This window comes from Neofelis nebulosa, chromosome 17, assembly GCF_028018385.1.
Source record: "Neofelis nebulosa isolate mNeoNeb1 chromosome 17, mNeoNeb1.pri, whole genome shotgun sequence".
Lineage (NCBI taxonomy): Eukaryota > Metazoa > Chordata > Mammalia > Carnivora > Felidae > Neofelis > Neofelis nebulosa.
This window is the reverse complement of record NC_080798.1, coordinates 7956694-7980612: the sequence shown is the minus strand read 5'-3', so window position 1 is coordinate 7980612 and position 23919 is coordinate 7956694. Positions and strand designations below refer to the sequence as shown.

General features: G+C 60.1%; 3 protein-coding genes across 4 annotated transcripts; 2 read left to right on the top strand and 1 right to left on the bottom strand.

Annotated features, from left to right (window-relative positions):
* The first annotated feature begins 42 nt into the window (after positions 1-42).
* Positions 43-6831, top strand: EMC10 (ER membrane protein complex subunit 10). 2 transcript variants are annotated; one of them, XM_058708489.1, is made up of 8 exons: positions 43-205; positions 1366-1438; positions 2294-2403; positions 3362-3466; positions 3806-3987; positions 4295-4388; positions 5310-5396; positions 5613-5709. In XM_058708489.1, exons 1-7 carry the CDS (start codon positions 92-94, stop codon positions 5394-5396), a joined length of 765 nt encoding a protein of 254 aa, XP_058564472.1. In that variant the 5' UTR covers positions 43-91; the 3' UTR covers positions 5613-5709. The 2 variants fall into 2 exon arrangements, with proteins under 2 accessions (XP_058564472.1, XP_058564471.1); XM_058708488.1 differs by lacking the exon at positions 5310-5396 and having other exon boundaries at positions 5613-6831.
* Positions 6832-9928: 3097 nt separating this feature from the next.
* On the bottom strand, positions 9929-21052 carry LOC131500150 (proline-rich protein 36-like). The gene is made up of 5 exons (XM_058708921.1): positions 20930-21052; positions 19520-19571; positions 12968-13049; positions 10563-12087; positions 9929-10414 (listed from the first exon to the last, which is right to left on the bottom strand). Exons 1-4 carry the CDS (start codon positions 21050-21052, stop codon positions 10893-10895), a joined length of 1452 nt encoding a protein of 483 aa, XP_058564904.1. The 3' UTR covers positions 9929-10414; positions 10563-10892.
* LOC131500149 (uncharacterized) lies at positions 21051-23898 on the top strand. Its single transcript, XM_058708920.1, has 4 exons — positions 21051-21060; positions 21458-23119; positions 23321-23377; positions 23788-23898. Exons 1-2 carry the CDS (start codon positions 21051-21053, stop codon positions 22552-22554), a joined length of 1107 nt encoding a protein of 368 aa, XP_058564903.1. The 3' UTR covers positions 22555-23119; positions 23321-23377; positions 23788-23898.
* Positions 23899-23919: the final 21 nt, after the last annotated feature.

Here is a 23919-nt window from a genome sequence, read left to right as displayed (position 1 = left end):
GGGCGCTAGTGCGCAGGCGCAAGGAACTGGCGCAGGCGCATGGGAGGCGCCGGGCTCACTCCCGCCCCTGGCCTGGTGGGAAGGGGTGAGAATGGCGGCGGCCGGCGCCGTGGCTACTCGGCTGCTCCTGCTCCTGCTGATGGCGGCAGCAGCCCCCAGCCGCGCGCGGGGCAGCGGCTGCCGGTCCGGGACCGCTCTGCGGGGGGTGAGTGCTCATTAACCCTGACGGGGAGCGGGGCTGACGGAAATCCTGGGTGTCGGGTGTTTACATCGGGTAAGGTGGGAACGAGGCATTGCAGGGCCAGGAGAGAGGAAGAGGTGAAAGTGAGAGTATAGTTAGGAAGGCTCTAGCTCGTGAACATACACGAGTGGGCGGGCCTCGGATGGACTCTTGGTGCCTGGACTTTGGGTGGTTTGAAAACGAGGATTCGCCGTTGGGGCCAGAACCTCAGGTTAACGCTCCTCAACACCACTAGGGATCCGCAGTCTTAAATATGCAGGAGGAGGTGTGGCTCGGGTGGAATCTTGGCGAATCAGACATAGGGGCGGCTAAAACGAAACCGTTAGAAGGGCTCTGGAGTGATTGGACCGGAGTCCTGTTCCTGAATATGCGTGAGAAGGGCGGGATCTTGAGTTCCAGGATTAAAATCTGGACAGGGGTTTGCGAAGGTGTGAGGGCTGCGTAGGTGCAAGGGCGGAAGGTGGGGGATGCAAAGGTAGGAGACATTTGAACTTAGAGGAATGGATGGCGTGGAATTTTTTTTTTTTAAGTTTATTTATTTCGAAAGAGAGAGACAACGAGCACGGGAGGTGCAGAGAGAGAGAGGAGACAGAAGATCTGAAGCGAGCTATCAGCGCCAGCTGGATGTGGGGCTGGAACTCACAAACCAGGAGATCGGGACCCGAGCTGAAGCCCCAGGGCTTAATCCCCTGAGCCAGCCAGGCACCCCCAGAGGGCGTGGTCTCTTGTATGTACTTGATAAGGGTCGGAATTCCGGAGGCATGGTGGCTATTGTGGCTGTTAAAGGCAAAAAAGGGGCCACTTGAATATTAGGTTGGGAAGCAAGCGCAGGTATCCTTTAACTCATGAATGTTTATGATGCTAGGTGTGAAAGTGACCTGGAGATAGTTGCCTTAGAAGCAAGGTTACGCTTGTTTGCAGGCTCTAGTTTTCTGGGGACGGTCCAGATCATGAATGTTCATGAAAGGGGCGGTTCCCAGTGGAATCGTGGACAAGTGTCAGTGTTTGGAAAAGAGTATGAAAATAAGGTTCCTTCCTCAGCCTGCATCTGTCCCGGGGTCCGTGGTCTTGCCCTGCTGAGGGCTCTGATTGTCCTCACCGGGGGACCTCTCTCTCACCTGCAGGCGGGGGCAGAAGGTCGAGAGGGTGAGGGCTGTGGCACCGTGGGGCTGCTGCTGGAGCACTCATTTGAGATCGGTGAGTCTAGCGACGTTCCTTGTCTCGGCCCTTGCCTGGTGCCAGGTGAAGTCAACGACGTGGGTCTGGTGCCACCCAGTGTGAGGCATGCCATCCACTTACTACCAGCTTTGCCCCTAGGAGTGTGTTTGGATTATTCTGGGGGAGGTTGGGGCAGGGAGGGCGCGAGAGAGTAAGAACTCTACCTTTGGATTCTCCCTCACCTGTAAAATAAATCCTAGTTTCAGAAAGGCCAGTGCAGCGGTAATAACCTCAGAGCAGACTTTTCGGACCAGTCACCTTGTGCCCTGCATTCGTGGCTAGATGTTCTGCACGTATTCACTCGAAAGCGCCCTCAGCAGTCATGCAGCGCAGCGGGTGTTGGGGATGGCAGGGCCAGGACCTGCTCTCCAGCCCAGCTTAAACTACTGGCATCCAGGCATTCAGACTCCCAGAGCACAGACGTCAGTGCGGCCCAGAGGTCTGAGGTCCCAAACTCTGGAACACTGGTTTGAAACACTGAACCTGGGACCCTCTGCACTCCTCCTGACTCGGTCCCTGGCATCTGCCCGGAAGGGCCCCATGGACCGTTAGCCGACATGGCCTAACGGTTGGAAGCCCCTCTATTTTATAGTGAAAGAACTGAGGCTCAGAGAGATCAGGTGACTGCCCGGCAAGGCAGAGGCAGGGCTTAGGAGCTGTTGTGTTCAGACGTCTGCTGTGGACTGCCCTGTGAGATAGGAGAGCAGGACTTGGTGGGGGGTGTCCCCACGTTGCAGGTGGGAAGATGAGGGCGGGGCGCTCAGGAGGGAGAAGCACCCTGGTCACTGCGAGGATTGAAGGTGGAAGCGGTCGCTAAGCCCTGACTCCCCACAGATGACAGTGCCCACTTTCGGAAGCGGGGCTCACTGCTCTGGAACCAGCAGGATGGCACTTTGTCCCTGTCACAGCGGCAGCTCGATGAGGAGGAGCGGGGCCGGCTCCGGGTGAGGAGGGGACCTGGGGCTCTGCTGGGATACGGGGGACGTGTGCCTTGGAGCACGAGACACGTGCTGCAGGGCCTCTGCCCGGACCATTCCTTGCACCCAGTACATCCTGTTCCCCCAAGTTTAATATAGTCAGCTCCTCTCGCCTTTCCAGATTCAACCAAGACGCTTTGCAGTCAGCTAGGAGGAGATTTGCTTGGGAGGAGAGAAAGATTCCTGTAAGAACCGAAGGTTAACGCAAGAATGTGATTTCTGCCGTAGCCTGCTCCATGGCCTCCTCGAGGGCCGGGCTCCTTCCAGACCTGGCTCAGTCCTCCCTAGAGATGGGGCAGGGAGGTGCAGCAGGCCAGAGAAAGAGAAGAGGGTGGGGTGGGGGGTGGGGGGCAGAGGGAACAGCCGTCTTTTAGGGAAAGCTCACAAAAGCTGCCACAGTCCGCTTCCATTCTGTCCCTTTGGCCAGGTGCAGTGGCAAGGGAGGCTGGGGACGGCAGGTTTCATTCCGGGCAGGCACGTGCCCTCCCTGTGGGCGATGGTGCACCGCCGCCGGCCTCCCTGTATGGCGCCCACGTGATTGTTTGTCGCAGCTGCCTCCCAAGAGACTTTCTTGCTCGTGCGATTGGGGAGTCCACATATGGGGTGGGCCAAGGTGCAGCTGGATCCAGGTGTGGGAAGAGTGTCCTTGGGACTCACTCCGTCAGTGGGCTGGGCTCTACTCCCCTTGACGTGGTTTCTCCCCCAGGTGGAGCGCCCAGTGGCTCCTGGCCTCACCCACCAGCAGGGCCTCACCCACCAGCAGTATGAGGGTCACTCATACCCGACCTGGGACGAGTCCTGGGTCAGGGGTTGGGGAGTGCTGGCTGAGCGAGACTGGAGAAGGGTCCCCCGGGCCCAATGGCAGTCCAGGCCTGGCTGGGGCCAGGCGCTGTCCCTCTCACTGCCACCCTCCTCTGCCCTGCAGGACGTGGCGGCCTTGAATGGCTTATACCGTGTCCGGGTCCCTCAGCGCCCTGGGGCCCCTGATGGCCCAGAAGCCGGTGGCTACGTCTCCTCCTTTGTCCCCGCGGTGAGTCAGTGATGAGGACCATCCTCGCTCCTCCCACTTGCCCCAGCCTGGCTTCCACCATTTGTTGCCCCAGCGTTTATGGACACGGAAGACTCAGGCCTGGCTTTGCTCTCAAGGGTCTCCTGGGCTGGAGGGGGACAGTCCAGGTGGTGGGCGCTTTGATGGGGCAGCACAGGGCCTAATTGGGGAAGTTGTCACGCTTGGGCTTGTGCCCGAGGGTGGAGGGAACCACGAAGGGTTTTGAAAGATCTTTCTGGGCCCCGTGAGAGGGGCTGGAGGCTCGGGGGTCTTGGCGCGGGCAAGGTCAGGTGGCGACCCTCCCCTCCTTGCCCCCCCTAGTGCTCCCTGGTGGAGTCGCACCTGTCGGACCAGCTGACGCTGCACGTGGATGTGGCTGGCAACGTGGTGGGTGTGTCGGTGGTGACACACCCCGGGGGCTGCAGGGGCCACGAAGTAGAAGATGTGGATCTGGAGCTGTTTAACACTTCTGTGCAGCTACAGCCACCAGCCACCGCCCCAGGGTGAGGACGGCAGGGTGTGGGTGCCCCAGGATGTGGGAGCTCCAGGGTGTGGTGCCCCAGGGTGTGGGTGCCCCAGTGTGCGAGTGCTCCAGGGTCCCGGTGCTCTAGGATATGGTGCCCCAGGATGTGGGTGCCCCACGGTGTGGGTGCCCCAGGGTGCGGGTGCCCCAGGGTGCGGGTGCGCAGGGTACAGGTGCAGGGCACGGCATGGACAGCATTGTCTCCGTCCTTCTGCCGCCTTTGCTGCCGGTGTCCTTGTGGGCTGAGCCCAGCCCCTTAGCCTGTCTCCTCCTTGGCCCGCCCCTAGTCCTGAGACAGCTGCCTTCATTGAGCGCCTGGAGATGGAACAGGCCCAGAAGGCCAAGAACCCCCAGGAACAGAAGTCCTTTTTCGCCAAATATGTGAGTGGAGCTCTGCCTGCCCCTCTCCCTCCCATCCTGAGTCCCCCTCTGCCCTCCTCTCCCCTGCGGCCCTTGGCCTGTTCCTCATTCTCCAGGCCTCCTGTGCACGGGGCTTGCTTGTTGCCTCTGGGCATGCCCCCCTGGCACCTGGGCTGAGCCCAAGGCCCGGACGGACCAGGTGAGGACCGTGGAGCCGTGCGCCCTGCCTCTGCCCGTGTCTGCTCCTGGCAGCGGTCACGGGACATCCGGTCTCCGCACGTGGGCCGGCCCAGAGCCGGGCAGTGCTGGGAAGCAGGGATGGCCCCTCAAGCTGGGGGCAGGTGCGGTGCTGGTCTTGAGCAGAGAGAGGCCCGTCTGCAAGAAGTGCAGTGTGGAGGGCTGTGGCCAGGCCGGGGTCTGTTCTGGGAGGAGCCTGGGACGAGGCCCGAGCCGGGCCGGTGTTAAGAGGGCGGGAGGCAGGGATTTCAGCGGAATGGGAAGATTGGGAAAAGAGAAGGTGGGTGCTGGGACGCCAGCGGCTTTGCGAAGGGGCACTTCAGGGAGGCAGGGCCATGGGTGTTGGTGTGCAGGAGGCTGGTCTGGAGCTGGAGAGGGACCCGGCTTGTGCTGCCGGGCTGGGGCGGGTGGGAGGAACTGAGGGCACCGAGGGCGGAAGGCTCGTCCCACAAGGCCAGGGCGGGGGACGGCGGAGGCCACTGTGGGTGGGGAATGCCAAGCCCCACCGCCCTGAATAGGGTGCCGGTGAGGGGGCCTCCATTAGTTTGCCAGTAGGTCCTGACCTCAGGGCAGCCTGACAGCTGAACTGCGGGGAAACTGAGGCACAGAGAGGCCGAGGGCCCGCTGCCCCAGCTCTGCTCTCCCTAGTGGCCACAGGACCCCATGGCCACCCCTAGCCCTGACCTGTACCCCCTCCCTCCCCAGTGGCACCTCATCCTCGGGGGGGCCGTGTTGCTCACAGCCCTGCGTCCTGCCGCCCCGGGGCCCACGCCGCCGCCGCAGGAGGCCTGAGTGAGGACTGAGCCCCCTCCCGCCTCCACCCTCCCTGCACCCCACCTGCCCTCCCCCAACCTGTAGTGATGTAGGGGACCCGGGCCCCCTTCCCTCACGTGGCCTCCCCTCACGCCGGCGCCCCCACCTTCCCTGCCCTGGGGGAACGCTGCTCATACTCAATTCTCTTGTTTCTGTGTCTCTGTCTGTCTGTCTGTCATCCTTTCTGGCCCACAGTGGATGTACATCATTCCCGTCGTCCTGTTCCTCATGATGTCAGGAGCGCCGGACGCTGGGGGCCAGGGAGGGGGCGGCGGCGGGGGTGGTGGTGGGGGCAGTGGCCGCTGAGGGGCCTGTCAGCACCCTGGTCCTCTGTCATCCAGGCAACTCCCTTCTTGCCCAGAGTGCCCGTGTCCTTGGTTGTCCGAAGGATTTGCCAGCCCATCCCGTGTCCGTCCCATGAGGATGGGAGGACGTCCCCTCCCCAGGAGTCCTTTCCCTCTGGTCCTTGCTGTTTCTGTGGCTGGGGGCTACCTTCTGGTGCACTCCGCCTTCCCCTGTGGCCCCTCTGCAGCCGCAAAGGCTTCCCGTGCCCACAGCGTGCAGCTTGAGCTTCTGGGCCAGCTCTGACCTTGTGTTTGTCCCCCCGTTTCCGCCCCGAGCCTCACAGTTTGGGAACATGCCGAGTTCTCTCCAGCCTCTGTGCCTTTGTTCGTAGTCTTCTCGTCCTGCCTGTCCCAGGCTGGGCTAGATGGTCCCCCTAACTTGTCTGACACTGGATTGGGCCATGTGCTTCCCACCTGTCTGCCCTGAGGGGCCTGGCGCAGAGCAGGTGTGGGCTGGCCAGGGGTCCCCTCCCCAGCGCCCCCCCCCCCCCCCCCAGGCTCCGTTCCTCCCAGCAGCCCCGCCTTGGGATCCTTCCCCGGCCTTTATCTGCCCATGGCCCTGAGCAGTTTAGGCTGCTTTGTCAGGATGCCAGGCCTTCGGTAAGCTTTGGGGCATGAAGAAATTATGTTAGAAGTGAAAACAAAACTAATACTTAGTGGAGTCGAGGGCCGGATGATGTAAATAGAACCCGTTTCCCTGTCCGGAATGTCTTCCCTGTCTGGGCACTGGGAGGCCACTGCCTGGCTTTGCTGTTGATCACCCCCTCCCTTTGTCTATTTAAAAACATTCAAAAGTATATTGAAATACATCCGAGTTTTAAAAAACAACTCAGCAGCCGAATGCAACCGTCGATTTGGTTCCAAGGAAATCCCAGTGCCCAGGCTTTACTGAATTTCCGCCGTTCACTGTACGTTATTATTCAGAAACACACACGAATGGCTCGCGGGGCCGCCGTAATGGCTGTGCAATGCTCCACGGTGTCGTATGGCTGTTGATTAAACTGTTCCCCAAATGTTCCACATGCAGCTTCCTGCTCAGTGTGGTTAATAAATAGCAGTGTTATCCAGGCTCTCTTTGGTGAGTTTGAATTCTTTTCCCGGGGACTCAGAACTAAAAGTGGAATCTCTACGTCAGATCGGAGACACTTTTATGGAAAGGGGATGCACTCGTGTGGCTCTGCTGGCGAAACGACATAAAAGGGGTGTGGTGGGCGGTTGTTCCCCCCAAATGCTCTTTTTAAAAAAGATTTTTTTTTAAATGTTTATTTATTTTTGAGAGAGAGCAGGGGTAGGGGCAGAGAGAGATGTTTATTTAAAAACACTAAAAAAATGTCTGACGACAGAGAGCCCAATGTGGGGCTCAGACTCACGAGCCACGAGGTCATGGCCTGAGCTGAGGTCTGACGCTTAACCGACTGAGCTACCCAGGTGCCCCTTTTGTGGCTTTTAATATATAAAAAAAATTTTTTTAATGTATGTTTATTTTTGAGAGAGAGAGCATGAGCGGGGGAAGGGCAGAGAGAGAGAGAGGGAGACACAGAATCCGAAGCAGGCTCCAGGCTCTGAGCTGTCGGCACAGAGCCCAATGCGGGGCTTGAACTCACAAACCGTGAGATCGTGACCTGAGCCAAAGTCGGCGCTTAACCGATGGAACCACCCAGGCGCCCTTGTGGCTTTTAATACATAGGGCAGTGTCCCCGAGTTATTCTAACTTGGGATTTCTTTCTCCACCAGCATGTGCCAGCATGTCTCATGTTTCTCCTGTCTGTGTTTCATATGACCTCTAAGATTGCCCTGGTAGTGTTTACTGGTGCTTTCTTGGACAGGGTTCAGACTCCGAGTTCTTAACCCTTTGTCTCATTTGCAGGTGCATTCTTGCCCCAGGCATTTGTTGGACCATTTTGTAATTTTTAAAAATGTTTTATTTATTTTTGAGAGACAGAGTACGAGCAGGAGCAGGGCAGAGAGAGAAGGAGACACAGAGTCTGAAGCAGGCTGCAGGCTCTGAGCTGTCAGCACACAGCCAGACGCGGGACTCGAACTTGTGAACCGTGAGATAATGCCTGAGCCGAAGTCGGATGCTTAGCCGACTGAGCCACTCAAGCGCCCCCCATTTTGTAACTTTTTAGTGGATTGAGATTGAGATCTTCATCAATCTGATTACTTTCTTTTTCTCCAGGGGTTTTTTGATCACTCTGGAGCCAGCAGAGTTAATCTGTGGTATATTCCAGTCGACGTCTGAGCTAGTTTAGGCTCCTTGGGGTTCTGTCCACATTAAACTTTCCTAATTCTTGCTTGTCCCCGGAGAGTTCATTTACTATTTCATTTTATCAGGGTATCCGGGATAGAGCCCAGAACTCAAAAGATACCATAGGATCCAAAGCAAAGGGCCTTGCGCTCACCCCAGCCTGGTACCCGTTCCCCTTCCTGGGGGGCCGCCCGCATCTTCGGTCTCCTGTGCACTGCTTTGGAGATACTCTCTATGTAACCACGCGAATGTGTATGTAAATGGTCTTACCAAGTGTGTTGCTCTAGTGTTTTCCTCCCCTTTAAACCAGAGAGGTTTCCATCTTGGATGCAGAGTGCATGGCTGGCTTGGGGTTGAATTCATGGGCCCCTCGTGGATGGACCTTTGGGTGGTTTCACGCAGCACTCCAGGAATCCCCACGTGCCTGCCTCATTTTGGGCACGTGCACGCGTGTCCACAGGACACGCTCCCAGGTGGGGACTCGCCGGGGGCGGTCTCAGCCACCTCCTCCCTGTCACACTGGAGCTCTTCTTGCTGACTGTCCTCAAGCCCACCTCCAGTTCAGACCCCCTTCCTGGTCTCCAGACCCAGAGTGCCCTCTCGGGGACCTCTGAGAGTCACTGCCACCTGTCTGCCCCCAGTCAGAGCTCCTGCAGGAATCCGTACGCAGGCGTGCGGTGCCGCCACCTACTGACCTCACAGACCAGAGCACTGCTGTGCCCTCCTCTGCTGTTCCTCCCTGCCTCACCCCTTCTCTGTCCCCATGGCCCCAGCCCTGGCCGCCTCCTCCCTGGCCTCATGAGGGGATTTCTGACACCAGGGCTGTCCTCACTTCTCCCCCGCTCTTAGCCTCTCCGCGGCTCCCCAGCACCCTCGGGACAAAGTCCCAGGGCCTCTGCCTTGCCTTTGAGGCCCAGTAGCTTTTGTTCTATTCCTCCTTTTCAGCCTCATTGATGAGCACCCCCCAGCCCTGACAGGTGAGTCCCTCAAATACCACCGGCCAGGCCGGAGGCACCCTCTACCCCCTCATAGCCTCAACCCCATTCTGTCCTCCCCCTCTCTCTCTGCCCCTGAGGAGCCCACTCTCTCCCTTCTCTGGCCTCCTGTCCTCTGGTCTGAGATGGGAGGGCACCTGCTACGTAAGTGCTCAATAGAGGGGTTGCCTCCCTCCTGGGTTTCCTGCCTCGCCCTCTGGATGCCCCTCTTTGCCCCCCAAGATGTTACCTGCTCCCTGGCGTGTAGGAAACCCCTTTCCCACTCCAGGGTTTCATATTGTCATTTAGATACACTTAGGACAGAGTTGTAGGACAGGCACTCTTGAAATCTGTAAGGCTAGGGCGCCTGGGTGGCTCAGTCTGTTAAGCATCTGACTTTGGCTCAGGTCATGATCTTGCTGGGCGTGGGTTCGAGCCCCACGTTGGGCCCTGTGCTGACAGCTCAGAGCCTGGAGCCTGCTTCGGATTCTGTGCCTCCTTTTCTCTCTGCCCCTCCCCCCGCTGGTGCTCTGTCTCTCTCAAAAATAAAAACATTAAAAAGATAGAAATAAAATCTATAAGGCTAATAATTTAAGTATTTTAAAGACTCTCCTATGGCAAATTATGCCTTGTAGCAGGTACTTTGGGAAACAGTTCTGTAGCCTCCACTATTTAACCCAGTGAGCATCGAGGCCACTTACTGGGGCCTCTCTAGCTGTCATTCTCCTTTGCTGGCACCCACCTTCCATCTCAGCAGGACACAATGGTGTCCTTACAGGGGAAAACTCAACGTAGCCCAATTCCTAGAAACAGGCCGCCAAGCAACTTTCCTTTGTTTCTCCGGGAAGAGTCATGCTTGTATTTCCATGGCAACGCGGAAAGAACCCACCCATGGAATGACTTGAAAACGTGAAGGGTGTTGGTTTCAATTGAAAACCAAAGAGCTTGCTGGGTATGATGTTTCCATATTGACCAGGAGTGAAAATTTTCACATTTTTACAGAATTTTGCAAATTTCCCGTCTCCCCTCCCCCCACCAACAGCTCTCCTCCCACCCACCCCCTCCCCCCAAGCATTCCAGTCCCTGCAGGGCTTTTTTGTTTTTGTGTTTGTCGCGGCCATTCACGGTGCCTAATCCAGCCGGGTTGCAGTTCCGTCCTTTATCAGTAGGCGGCGATAAAAGGTTTCGCGCCGCCCGAGAATACCTCCCAGGCCCATAGGATACTCCGCCGGATACTCTGGGGAGGTCGGGCCCACATGGCCCCTCTCCACGAAGAGAAGTGCCCTGCAGGGGGTGCTGTTGGCCCTTTGGGAAGGCCGGCGTCCCCACGAAGCCTCTGTCCTAGCAGATGCTGATCTTCGGGAACACCGGTGCCTATGTTCTCATCCGTGAAATGGGAGTCGGGTGAGGTCCTCCCACGCTCCATGTCGCCTGAGGAAGAGAGGACTGGGGGGGGGGGGGAGGGGAACGGGGCAGAAAGGAGGCAGCCTCCTTCCCACCATGCTCACCAAGCCCACCAGGGATCAGCAGAGTGGGGAAGGAGCAGGGTGGCCCAGCCAGTCCCTGCCCTGCCACTTACATGCTGTGGTCTCCAGGCAACTCACTCCCGGTCTCTGAGCCAGCTCCTCGTTTCCTCCTTCCTGGGCCAGGGGCAGGCCTCCTTCCTCCGGGCAGTGTCCAGGGTCCAGGACAGACAGAAAAGAGAGAGAAACAGGGTGTCACACATGCCCTTGCACCTCGGGGGGCCGCAGGCTTCGCAGCCCTGCTTCGGGCTGTCCAGCCTCTTGCCACGAACGCGGCACCGATCCCCAGGTGGATGTCAGCTCAAGACTTCAGGCAGGGAGACGGGAGAGGAGCTCAGGGCCCCTGCGGGGGGCTGGGCGTGGAGGGGCCTCCCGGGAGACAAGGCTCAGAGGAAAGGAGGCCAGTGCGAGGGGAGATGTCTGGGAGGGGAGAGAGAGAGAAGCAGCAGATTCAGAGAGGAGAGAGAAGGAAAGAGGGAGAGAGAATGAAGGGGTGGGGAGAGAACGGATGGAAGCCAGCAGGAGAGGGGAGCCAGGAGGAAAGAAGGGAAGAGAAAGCGCAGGGGGAAACACACGAAATGAGGAGGGGTACGAGGAAGGGAGACCGAGAAGACAGGCTGGGGGGAGGCCCTGAGAGAGAGGCGGAGAGGGGAGACGGTGGCGGGGAGAACGACGTCTGGGGAAGGAGAAGGAGGGAGAGAGTCGGAAGTGGAAGGGAACGCACGGGAGAAGACGGGCGGAGGCAGAAGACGGTCCGGGAGAGCAGGGGAGGGTGCGGAGCGGAGGAGCGAACCGGGAGCCGCGAGGCCAGACGGGGTAAGAAGGCAGAGACGCGGGGCGGGGAGAGCGGAAGGGGACGGGGAGGAACGGGGACAGCGACAGAGAAGGAGGGAGAGCTCGGCCAGGGCCGCGATGAGAAGGGCAAGGCGGAGCAGGACAGGGAGGAGAGCAGACAGAGGAAGGGGGGAGAGCGGACGGGAACTGAGACAAGAACAAGGGGGACCCGAGTGTGGAGAGCGAGCGAGCGAGCGAGCGAGCAGGCGGGATAGAGCGGGGCGGAGGAGGAGAGAGGCCGAGAAAGGAGGGGTGTGAGCGAGGGGCGGGGAGTGCCAGGCGCGCGTGGAGCCCGGAGGGGGTGGGGAGGTGAGAGAGGAGGGAGTGGAAGAAAAAGGATGGGGAGGAGAGAGCACAAAGCCGCGCCGAGAAGAGTGAGGGGGGCAGTGAGGGGCGGCTGGGGAGCGAGAGGGGGAGGGGAAGGGAAGGGGGGAGGGAGAGGGGGTCGGAAACACTGGCGGGGGGAGGGGGCCCCCCCGCAGGGGCCGGGGCGCGCACGCGCACAGGTAGACGCGCGCGGACGCAGAGGCACAGGCGAGCGCACACAGACAGGCGCGTGCGCGCGCGCAGACTGGCAGGGGCAGGCACGCGCACTCCCCGAAGCCGAGGCCGGGGCCGGGGTCGGGTGGGGTGGGGTGGGCTGGGGTGGGGGCCCGGCCGAGGAAAGGCGACCGGAGACCGAGGTCACACCCCGCTGCGGAGACGCCTCTCCCTCCTCGGCGCCCGGCCGCCACGCCGCGGGCGCTTCTGTCACGGAAGAAGTGTCACAGGAGACGAAGAAGTGACAGCCGGGAACACCGACAGCCCGGAGCCCACGGCGTGCGGAAGGAGCCGGGTGATGAAGGGGGCCGAAGGAACGACAGAGCCGGAGCCAGAGAAGAGGCAAGGGAGGCTGTGCCGCCTCCTGAGAGACGGGGCCCTTCCGGGTCGCCGGCAGTGTCCCCCGGCCCCGGGCGCGCGAGGAGCTGGAGACCGGCGGGCTGGCGGTCCCGGGACGTGACCTGACTGTCGCGAAATGGGACACCCAAACCACGGGGCTGTCTCTTCGGGGGCAGGAGACGGGTGTCACCAGCTCGTGGGGGAACCCGGCCGGGGGCCTCCCCGCTGTCGGAGGCGGCCGGGGACCTGGGGGGAGGGGCAGATGTGGGGCCGAGAGACCGACGGACGCGACGGGATGAGGGAGACCGTCGGGGACGACACCAGGCGGAGAAATGGAGAAGGAAAACGTTGGGGGGAGGGCGTGGAGGGGGTAGAGACGCAAGGGCGGGAGGACCCGGGCGGGGGTGGGGGGGGGAGACGGAGCAGAAAGAGGAGTAAAAAGTCCTTGAAAAGAAGGTCCAGTGAAAAGCCGAGCGAGAGTGTGGACGGAAAGGGGGGTGGGGAATAGGAGACCCCGTGGAGGGACGGCGGGGGGACAGAATCGGCGTGTGAGAGAGCGCCCGAAGCCGGGAGACGGGGAGGGGAGCAGGGACTGGCAGGTGGAAAGCAGGACAGTGCTCCCCGAGCACAACCCGAAGAACGGGAGGTTGGCGTGAGAAGCAGATACAAGGAAAAGAAGCTGGAAGCGAAGGAGACAGGAGTAGAGGAAGAGGAGAGGCGCGCAGAGAAGCGGAGGGAAGTGGGGGACCTGCCACAGGGGGCCCCCAGAGCGGCCCCTCCTGTCCTGGGCGCTGCTGTGTGGATGCCACCTCCGTCCCCGTCGCCACCGCCTGGAGGGCAAAGGGAGGGGGTAGACGAGGGGGCGGAGTGAAGCGCGGCGGGGAGGAGGGTATGGGGTGGGCTTGAAGTCCTGGGGGAAGGAGAGAAGCTTCCGGAGAGGGTGAGAGGGTGAGAGCCGCGGGGCAGGGAGCCAGCCGGGGTGGGGTTGGGTGGGGGAGGGTGAAGAAGGACAGGAGCTTCGGTTCAGAATTGGGGGAGGGGTGTGTGTGACATAAAGAGTAACTCTGAGGCGCACGATGAGAGGAATGAAGAAAACCTGCGTGGGGGTGTGGGGGGAGGCCCAGCTGGGGACGGAAGGGAGAGGGGGAGGCAGAGGAGGAGGAGGGGGGAGGGAGAGGAAGAGGAGGAGAGGGAGGAGGGGGAAGGAGAGGGAGGAGGAGGAAGAGGGAGAGAGGGATGAGGGAGAAGGAGAAGGGGAGGAAGAGGGGGAGGGGGAGGAGGAGGGGGAAGGAGACAGGGAGAAGGAGGGGCAAGGAGGAGGAAGACGGGGAGAGGGAGGAGGGGGAAGGAAAGGGGGAGGAGGAGGGGGAGGGAGGAGGGAGAAGAAGGGGAGGAAGAGGGGGAGGGGGAGGAGCAGGGGGAAAGAGACAGGGAGGAGGAGGGGGGAGGGAGAGGAAGAGGAGGAGAGGGAGGAGGGGAAAGGGGAAGAGGGAGGAGGGAGAGGAGGAGGGGGAAGGAGACAAGGAGGAGGGGGAAAGAGGAGGAAGAGGAGGAGAGGGAGGAGGGGGAAGGGGAGGGAGGGAGGGGGAAGGAAAGGGGGAGGAGGAGGAAGAGGGGGAGAGGGAGGAGGGAGAAGGAGAAGGGGAGGAGCAGGGGGAAAGAGGGAGAAGGAGGGGGAAGGAGGAGGAAGAGGGGAGAGGGAGGAGGGAGAAGGAGAGGAAGAGGGGGAGGGGGAGGAGCAGGGGGAAAGAGGGAGGAAGAGGGGGAGAGGGAGGAGGGAGAAGGAGAGGAAGAGGGGGTGGGGGAGGAGCAGGGGGAAAAAGGGAGGAGGAGGGGGAGAGGGAGGAGGGAGAAGGAGAAGGGGAGGAAGAGGGGGAGGGGGAGGAGTGGGGAAAGAGACAGGGAGGAGGAGGGGGAAGGAGGAAGAGGAGGAGAGGGAGGAGGGGGAAGGGGAGGGGGAGGAGGAGGAAGAGGGGGAGAGGGAGGAGGGAGAAGGAGAAGGGGAGAAAGAAGGGGAGGGGGAGGAGCAGGGGGAAAGAGGGAGGAGGAGGGGGAAGGAGGAGGAAGGGGGGAGAGGGAGGAGGGGGAGGGGGAGGAGCAGGGGGAAAGAGACAGGGAGGAGGAGGGGGAAGGAGGAGGAAGAGGGGAGAGGGAGGAGGGGGAAGGAGAGGGGGAGGAGGAGGAGAAGCCAGACACCATCAAGACGGTGTGAGCAGAAGCAACTAGAAGGTGGTGTGAGGAGGAGAGCGGGCCAGAGATGATGCGGAGACCAAGTGGGTGGGGACAGGGGAGCAGGTGAGAAAAAAGATGAAGGAGGAGACTTACTGAGACAGGGAATCAGAGACAGAGACTCTGTCTCTGAGGGAGAGAACGCCTGAGATGGTCTGAGAGACAGAGTGAGAGAGAGAGTCAGAAAAAGTCTGCGAGTCAGACGGAGAGAGAGAGGGTCGGAGAGGGAAGAGAGTCCGAGGGAGAGGCAGGGAGAGAGACGGAGGGTCTGAGAGAAAGTCTGAGAGAGAATCTGAGGGAGACAGTCTGAGAGAGTCTGAGAGACAATGTGTGAGAGAGTCCGAGAGAGAGAGAGAGAGAGAGAGAGAGAATCTGAGAGGGTCTGAGAGACAAGGTCCGAGAGTCTGACGGAGAGTCTGAGAGAGACAAAGTCAGAGAGAGAGAGAATCAGAGAGTGAGACAGAGAGGGAGAGAGTCTGAGAGACACCGAGTCATAGAGAGTCTGAGAGACAGTCTGAGAGAGTCCGAGAGAGACTCTGAGAGACGGGGGGGGGGGGTCAGAGAGACAAGAGTCTGAGGGAGAACCTAAAAGAGTCTGAGAGAGGCAGGGAGACAGAGACAGTCTGAGAGACAGTCTGAGAGAGTCTGAGAGACAAAGTCATAGAGAGTCTAAAAGAGAGACTGAGAGAGACACGGTCTGAGAGAGTCTAAGAGAGAGAGTCTGAGAGACACCGAGTCATAGAGGGTCTGAAAGAGAGAGACTCTGAGAGACACAAAGTGTGAGAGAGTCTGAGAGACAAAGTCATAGAGAGTCTGAAAGAGAGAGACTCTGAGAGAGACAAAGTGTGAGAGAGTCCGAGAGAGACTCTGAGAGACGGGGGGGGGGGGTCAGAGAGACAAGAGTCTGAGGGAGAACCTAAAAGAGTCTGAGAGAAAGTCTGAGAGAGAGAATCTGAGGGAGACAGAGACAGTCAGAGAGACAGTCTGAGAGACACTGAGTCATAGAGGGTCTGAAAGAGAGAGACTCTGAGAGACACAAAGTGTGAGAGAGTCTAAGAGAGAGAGAAGAGAGTCTGAGGGAGGACCTAAAAGAGTCTGAGAGAGGCAGGGAGACAGAGACAGTCTGAGAGACAGTCTGAGAGAGTCTGAGAGACAAAGTCATAGAGAGTCTAAAAGAGAGACTGAGAGAGACACGGTCTGAGAGAGTCTAAGAGAGAGAGACTGAGAGAGTCAGAGACAGTCTGAGAGACAAAGTCATAGAGAGTCTGAAAGAGAGAGACTCTGAGAGAGACAAAGTGTGAGAGAGTCCGAGAGAGACTCTGAGAGACGGGGGGGGGGGGGTCAGAGAGACAAGAGTCTGAGGGAGAACCTAAAAGAGTCTGAGAGAAAGTCTGAGAGCGTCTGAGAGAGAGACAGGGAGAGACGGAGAGTCTGAGAGAGAGAATCTGAGGGAGACAGAGACAGTCAGAGAGACAGTCTGAGAGACACTGAGTCATAGAGGGTCTGAAAGAGAGAGACTCTGAGAGACACAAAGTGTGAGAGAGTCTGAGAGACAAAGTCATAGAGAGTCTGAAAGAGAGAGACTCTGAGAGAGACAAAGTGTGAGAGAGTCCGAGAGAGACTCTGAGAGACGGGGGGGGGGGGGGTCAGAGAGACAAGAGTCTGAGGGAGAACCTAAAAGAGTCTGAGAGAAAGTCTGAGAGCGTCTGAGAGAGAGACAGGGAGAGACGGAGAGTCTGAGAGAGAGAATCTGAGGGAGACAGAGACAGTCAGAGAGACAGTCTGAGAGACACTGAGTCATAGAGGGTCTGAAAGAGAGAGACTCTGAGAGACACAAAGTGTGAGAGAGTCTGAGAGACAAAGTCATAGAGAGTCTGAAAGAGAGAGACTCTGAGAGAGACAAAGTGTGAGAGAGTCCGAGAGAGACTCTGAGAGACGGGGGGGGGGGGGGTCAGAGAGACAAGAGTCTGAGGGAGAACCTAAAAGAGTCTGAGAGAAAGTCTGAGAGCGTCTGAGAGAGAGACAGGGAGAGACGGAGAGTCTGAGAGAGAGAATCTGAGGGAGACAGAGACAGTCAGAGAGACAGTCTGAGAGACACTGAGTCATAGAGGGTCTGAAAGAGAGAGACTCTGAGAGACACAAAGTGTGAGAGAGTCTGAGAGACAAAGTCATAGAGAGTCTGAAAGAGAGAGACTCTGAGAGAGACAAAGTGTGAGAGAGTCCGAGAGAGACTCTGAGAGACGGGGGGGGGGGGGGGGTCAGAGAGACAAGAGTCTGAGGGAGGACCTAAAAGAGTCTGAGAGAAAGTCTGAGAGAGAGAATCTGAGGGAGACAGTCTGAGAGTCAGAGAGAGACAGAGTCAGAAAGGGTCAAAGACGGAGGGAGGGAGACGAAGTCAGAGAGTCTAAGAGTCTGAGAGAGACACAGTCTGAAAGAGAGAGAGAGTTTCAGCCAGAGAGTCTGGGACAGTGAAAGAGAGAGAAAGAGAGGGACGGAGAGAGAGACCGGGTCAGAGAGAGATTCAAGGAGAATCTGACAGAGTCAGAGAGAGACAAAGTCTGAGAGAGACGGAGTCAGGGAAAGAGAGAACGTGAGAGAGACAAAGTCTGAGAGCGGAAGTCACAGAGAGAGTCTGAGAGAGGGAGAGAGAGGGGCTGAGAGAGACGCGAGGCGGCCGGTCAGGGGGTCTGACCGAGGCGGGCTGGCGGGCGGGGGTGGGGCGGACACTGGAGCGAGGGGGGGGGAGGGGGAGGAAAGCCCCCTTCCCCTTCCGTTTTCCGTGTGGCCATCGGCTGGGGGGGGGGAGGGGGGAGGTAGTAAGGCGCCTCCTGCAGTGGGCACCCGCTGCCTCCCTTGTTCCCTTCTAGCACTTTCTCTCTTGCTGTCTCTCTCAGCCTTCATTCGGTCCCCTTGTCGCTCCCCCGACACCGGAGAGTGGCCATTACCCACATCCGCTCTTTTCTCTAATGAAGGAATCAAACTGGAGCCCGGATTTGCTGTCACCGTGGCCTGCGCTTCTGCAGCGGTGGTGACAGACCCCCCCCCCCCCGGAGGGCCCCCGAGATCCCTTCTGCCTGGAAGTGCCGAGCTCCCGCTACTGAGAAGGAAGAACAAGAGGAAGACAGGAAGCCGGCGGAGGGGCAGGGCGGGACAGAAGGTGGAAGGAGCCCCGTCGGTGTGCGTGAATGGCCCAGCACACAGCTGGTGCTCCACCAGTGCCCCTTCCCTGTCCCCTTGGCAGCACTGAGAGCAGGAAGGAAGAGGCAGCGGAGGGGCAGGGGAAGGGGAAGGGGGAAGGGGGCAGTGAGCAGGGGAGGCTGTGCTTGTAAAGAGCCTGCACACGGTAGGCGCTCGAAATGCCCATTCCCGTCTCCAGGAGAAAAGAAACAAGTCAGAAAGAAGGGGAAGAGACCGTCGTAGCAGAAAAACGGGAGGAAAGACAGCCTGAGGGGAGAGAGAGAGAGAGTCATTGGTGGAAATTGCTGGGCATACAGTAGGTGCTTATTAAGGGATAGTTCTTTTCCCAGGAGAAAGAAGACAGGAAGCGTAGGCTCCAGCAGAGAGAATAAACAGGAGAAGTTGTGAGGGAAGGAGACGGTGTATGTAGGACAGCGGGCACGCAGTAGGTACTTAATAACTGCCCATTCCCCTCCTTGGTAATGAGCACACAAGCAGCCAGGAGGAGGGAAGGGAGCAGAGAGGAAGAGAGAAGGAAGAACAGAGGCAGTGAAGCAAGCCGTGGCAGTGTATGCGTGGGAGCGGCACACAGCAGGTGCTTAATTCATGCCCGTCTCCTTCCCCAGGAGAGAGCAGACGGAGCAGAGAGGAGGGGGACAAGCTAGAGCAGAGAAGGAGCCCAGGAGAAGCGAGTGTGTAGGTTAGGCTGTGGGTACCCACGAGGCACTCAGTAAGGGCGCCTTGCCTTCCTAGGGGCAGAGAGGGAACAAGAGGAAAAGGAAGACGCAGGCACGGGCGGGCGAAGGGAAAGGAAGGTTGGCTGAGGTCGAGGGCAGAGGAGGCCGTGAGGGTGGTGGACCGGAAGGAAGGAAGGAAGGAAGGAACCTCAAGAACTGGCAGAGGAGAGGAGGCACAGGCGGAGGTAGTGCAGGCAAATCATGGGCGCACAGGAGGTGCTCAGTAAATGCTCCTTCTCTTTCCCAAAAGAGGGCCCAGGGAAGGGAGAAGCCCGGCAGAGCGAGAGGGACAGGGAAAAAGAGGCAAGAGGAGATGAGATGGAATGTTAATTGCCTGGCATACAGTAGGTGCTCCCTGGTTGCTTGTCGTCTTCCCCAAGGAAGAGCCGATGGAGCAGAAAGAAGGAGAAGTCAGAAATGAAGGAACAGGGAGAATTGAGGGGGGAGGAGAGTGTACGGAGATTGTCTGGCATACAGTGGGTGCTCAATAAGTGCCCATTCCTTCTGTGGCAGAGAGCAGAAAGCAGCAGAAACCACAGGTCCGTGAAACAGCAGGGTGAGAGGACAGTGGAGGAGGAAGCACAGGCGATTGTTTGGCATGCCATAGGTGCTCGGCAAATGCGTGTGCTTCGCCTTGGAAGAGAGCAGAGAGCCCAGAAGGATGCGGAGGGGACAGAGGAGAGACGGGGGAAAGGGGGTGAAGAAGGTGTGGGGGAAGGGAGGGAAGATGTGTAAACTACCCAGCACACAGCAAGTGCTCAATATGTGTCCATTCCCTCCCCCGGGAGGGGAGGGAGGGAGCCGAAGGTCAGAAAGGAGAGAAGGAAGAAAGGAATCAGGGGAGGAGAAAAGTGTAGTCGAGAGAGGAGACAGTTTGTAAATTTCCCAGCACACAGTAGGTGCCCCACAAATGCGCATTTTCAGACGGATCGGGAAGAAGTGCAGGGAATGGGGCGGGCAGAAGGGACAGCAGAGCCAAGAGTATCAGGTGAGAGGCGGTGTGTGGAACTTGCCCGACAAACACTAGGGATTTAAAAATGCCCGTTTCCTCCAGGAATGGGAGCCGGACGCTGGACGCTCCGGAAGAACAGGCGGGGGGTCCAGGGGAAGGGGACAAGAGGGTGCCGGGGAGGCCAGGAGGCGTCTCACGTCCTTACAGCACGTGCCCTGGAAACGCTTGTCCCCTTCCCTGGCAAAGCAGAAAGCAGGCTGGGAGGCCAGAGGGAGGAGGATGGGGGAGAAGGGGGAGTCTGAGGGTGGAGGCCGGAGCCGGGCCGGCTGGTGGCTGCCCCTCCCCTGGGACCCAGCCCACCCTCCAGCTGCCCGACTGGAGCGGGGTCGGGGACAAGGGCGCATTGTCCCGGGCCTGACAGGGCCTGGGGGTGGGGGGGCGGGTGGGCTGCTCAGCTGTGTCAGGGGGGCGGGGCACTGCCCGGTCTCCGTTTCTGGGTCTCTGAGTCCCTCTGTGTCTCCGCGTCTCCCCACCTCACTGTGTGTGTCTCTGGGCGTCTCTGCCGTCCCACAGTCTGTCCCACCTCTGAGTCTCTGGCCCCGTTTTGGTCTCTGTTTCACTGACTCCGGGTGTCCCTCTGCATCGTCTTTCTCTCTCTCTCCCCAGCCTCTCGGTCGGTCTGTCAGCCTCAGTTTCTTGCTGTCTCTGGGAGGGAGGCCCGCCGGGATCGGGTCGGAGGAGTGAGGAAGGAAAGGAGGAGGCCAGGGGAGCGAGAGAGTGAGGACAGAACGGCTTTATTGAGCAGAAACCGCAGCAGAGGGCCTGGCGGCCTCCGACGGGGAGCTGGAGGGGGGAGGGGGCAGGAGACGACAGGGTCGGGAGACGGAGACGGAGGGGAGAGGTGGAGAGAGACAGAGCACGAGAGAGTGAGGCCCAGACACGTGGGGGAGGGACGGAGAGACGGGCCAAGGGGAGACGTCGGTGGGAGGAAGAGTCAGATGGAGAGAGGCGGGGAGGGAGAGGAAAAGACGAGGAAGAGAGAGACACAGAAGCGAAGATGAGGGAGAAGAGCGACAGGGACGAGGGGCCAAGATTTAGAAAGGGGAGGGGGAGCCACGGAGAGTGAGAAGGACAGAGCTGGGAAGGAACCGAAGAGGAGGGAGAAGGAAGGAAGGAGCGGGGCAGGGGGAAGAGGAGGAGAGAGACGGACCTACAGACGGAGGGAAGCGGGGAGAGAGGGAGGGAGACGGGGACAGAGAGAGAGAGAGAGAGAGGGCCCAGCCGCTGGGCAGACCGCGGGGAAGTCGAGGAAGGCGCGTGGTCCCTCACCTGGCGTCAGCGGCGGCCGTCCCCCAGGCCCATCTGGGCAATTTAAGGGGCGCCCTGGGGGCGGGACCACTCCCCGCCACCGCCTTATCTGGTCAGCCCCGGGCTCCCAGAGCTAAATCGGGCCTCAGCTGTCAGCACCGGGGGGCGCGGGACAGCTGTCACCCCACCCTGCACCTGCCGCGTGACTGCGTCCCCCCTTCCCGAAACGAGGCGGGGCGGACAGGCCCCCGCGGGTCTGCGTGGTGCGCCCCCAACGGGCGGCCTAGGACTCCGGGGAGCCCCTCACCACCGGGAGCTCTGGGACCCGCCTGGCCGGGCGCCCCGGGGCAAGGGACAGCCTGAGCCAGGCCTTGCTCCCGGGAGAAGTGGCGGCCTCGAAGGTGAGGGCTAGTGAGGGTGCAGGGCGCATGCTGCGTGGTGAGGGGCAGACAGGAAGCACTGAATGGGTGCGCAGGCCCGGGAGGGGGGCTGAGAGCAGGAGGGGAGGGGAGGGGAGGGGAGGGAGGGGAGGGAGGGGAAGGAGGGGAGGGAGGGCCCGACCCCCGCCCCTCCCCAGGTCCCACCCGGTGCTGCGGCTCCTCACTCGGACCATATTAGGCCACAGCGGAGAAGGCACCTGGGGAGGTCACTCAGGCCCAAGAATAGAAACACTCAGGGAGTCCCGCCAGGCTGTCTGGAACCGGCATGGGACAGGCGACAGGCACAGAGGGCAGGAGGGGGCCCGAGATGGCGCAGGGAGATGAAGGCTGATGGAGACACAGAAACATCCAAAAAGAGAGACCAAGAGAGGGACACCGAGGGAGGGAGGGAGGAGTCGAGACCCGGGTGTGGGACAGCGAGCAGGCTGAAGAGGCACAGAGAGGGCAGGGTGGTGTGGGCGCCGCGCCCGAAGGTGGGGTGACCCAGGACCCCAGCCGTCTCTCTCATGTGCTGTTTGACTTTTCACTTTACAAGTTGCCCTTTGACCTCTGGGAGTCTTGGGAACCAGAGGCGCCAAGCCCAAGTCCCACACGTCAGGCTGGCTTTACGAGGGCGTCCTGCTGTGTCTGCACCCCGCCTTCTTTCGGGTGTCAGGGCTCAGCCTGTGTCCTTGGAAGAACTTGCTGTCCGTCCGGGTGGACCCAGCCTGAGGCCTGGTCAGGGACACACACCCTGCGTCTCCCTGCCCGTGGCCTCCCTGTGCCTCTGGGTCCCCCATTTCTGGCCACCCCTAAAAGAGGACCCCACCTTTGCCCAGGCCCCGCTCTACCTGCTTCCCTCCCTGGGCTCTCACACACTCATGCCTCCCGGGACAGACCCCCGAAGCCATCTCCTGAGCCCCTGACCCGGGTCTCCCTCCCCCGATGTCACCTGGTCTGTCACATCCCTGATATCCCACTGAGCTCAGCCTGTCCCCCAGACCTCAAACCTCTCCTCGTCTGTTGGGGGTGGCCCTCCACTGTCCCAGGGTCCCAGGGGTCTGGCCCTCATTCCTCCCTTTTGCCCCCAGAATCGCCGGACTGTGTCCCTCTTCCCCTCCCCAGGGTCTGGACTCAGGCCTCTGTCCTCTCCCATCTGGACCCTCAGCCTTCTCCCAGGCCTCCTGGCCGCCAGGCTGTCCCCACACCATCCCCAAGGGGGCTTTCTGAGCCCAGGACTGACCTCTGCCCCCCCCCCCCGCCCCCCCATTGTCCTGGACCAAGTCCAGCCCTCAGCGACCCCTTGGAGGCCTTGTGGCCTGGCGGGGACCCACCCCCATCACCTGTCAGTAACAACTGCCCTCCTCGGATTCCAGGTTTCATTGAGAGTTCTTTCAGGTTCTGGAATGGCCCCCTTCCCTCCCACTGGCCCTCTGGAGAGCCCTCTTGGCCTTCTGGAGCCAGCAACCCCAGGTTCCCTCATCTTCCCCTGGCCCCTGAAGGTCCCCCTTAAAACACTCCCCCCCCCCCCAACTGGGACGGTGGGGGGCGGGGTGCTTCCTGTCCTCTTATGTCTTCCTCCCAGCCTGAGAGCAAGCGCCTGGCTTCGGCAGCACAGGCCAGACCCAGAAGTAGGGCCAGGGAGCCGTGTGAATGGCTGACAGGACAAGGACAAGGAAGCGGCAGGGGCAGCGAGGGATGGGGGGATGGGGGACGGCAGGCCCCCGGGGAAAAGACCCAGAACAGGAGGGGGGTCCTGCTCAGGTGAGAATGTGGAGAGAAGACACCTAACTGGTGCCTGTCCTCCTGCTCAAATCCACGAGGGACTGACCGTCTTCCCCGTCACCTCCCTGCCCAGCGTCGCTCCAGTCACACCAGCCTCCTCAGGGCCTTTGCGCTCGCTGCTCCTTCAGCCTGGAATGCCTTTCCCCCGCACCTCCCCGCAGCTCCCTCCTTCTCGGAGAGGCCCTCGGTGCTAGAAGAATCCTAACCAGTGTACTGGTTCCTGCGGCTGCTCGAACAAAGCCACTGCCTTAAACAACACACATTTACTCTTTACGCTTGTGGCCGGAAGTCCGGTGAGCCTCCCTGGGCTGGAGTCCTGGGCAGGGCTGTTCCCCCCGGGGCCCGGGAAGAATCCGTTTCCTTGCCGGTTCGGCCCCTAGAGGTGGCTCCGCTTCCCGGCATGGCCCCTTCTGGTCTTCGAGGCTGCCGGCCGCGTGGCATCTCTGACCTGCTGCCTTCTTTCTGAATTTCCTGCCTCCTCCTCCACCTGTAAGGACCCTCACAATTGCCTCGGGCACCCGGATAATGCAGGATAATTTCCCTGCGTTCAGGTCAGTGGATTAGCGACCTTTGCAGCCCTTTGTCACCTACCGGAGCATATTGGCAATTCCGGGAGCAATTGATGGGGGAGGATTGAGAATCAAGAAACTTGTTTTCTCCTCAGCACTTATCCCATCGGTCATTCTAGAAATGTTTATTTGTTTTGAGAGAGAGTGAGCGAGCTGGGGAGGGGCAGAGAGAGGGAAGAGAGAGAATCCCAAGCAGGCTCCACGCTGAGTGTGGCGGCTGACGCAGGGCTCGATCCCATGACCATGAGATCGGGACCTGGGCCGAAAATCAAGAGTCGTAGGCTCAACTGACTGAGCCACCCAGGCGCCCCACTGAACATTCTACATTGTTCCCGGTCTCTCCCACCAGCTCACAAGGATGGGTCTTTGTGCTGTTTTCTGCTGTGCTACAGACGAGGAAACTGAGGCCCAGGGAGGTGGGCAACTCCTACGAGCTGGCGAAGCCGGGAAGTGGTGGAGAGTCGGCGCCTGGGCTCCGGGCTCCCGGCAGTGCCCGCCGGGCTAATGGGAATAACCGGAGGCGA

Coding starts and splice junctions, on each gene's coding strand:
- LOC131500150 (XM_058708921.1), bottom strand. CDS start 21,052: ATGCGCCCTGCACCCTCACTAGCCCTCACCTTCGAGGCCGCCACTTCT. Junction 13,050..19,519: donor GCGTTTCCAGGGCACGTGCT/GTAAGGACGTGA, acceptor TTTGCCCTCCAG/GCGGTGGCGACGGGGACGGA. Junction 12,088..12,967: donor CTGGGGGCCCCCTGTGGCAG/GTCCCCCACTTC, acceptor CTTCCGTGACAG/AAGCGCCCGCGGCGTGGCGG.
- EMC10 (XM_058708488.1), top strand. CDS start 92: ATGGCGGCGGCCGGCGCCGTGGCTACTCGGCTGCTCCTGCTCCTGCTG. Junction 3,988..4,294: donor CCACCAGCCACCGCCCCAGG/GTGAGGACGGCA, acceptor GCCCGCCCCTAG/TCCTGAGACAGCTGCCTTCA. Junction 4,389..5,612: donor AGTCCTTTTTCGCCAAATAT/GTGAGTGGAGCT, acceptor TCTGGCCCACAG/TGGATGTACATCATTCCCGT.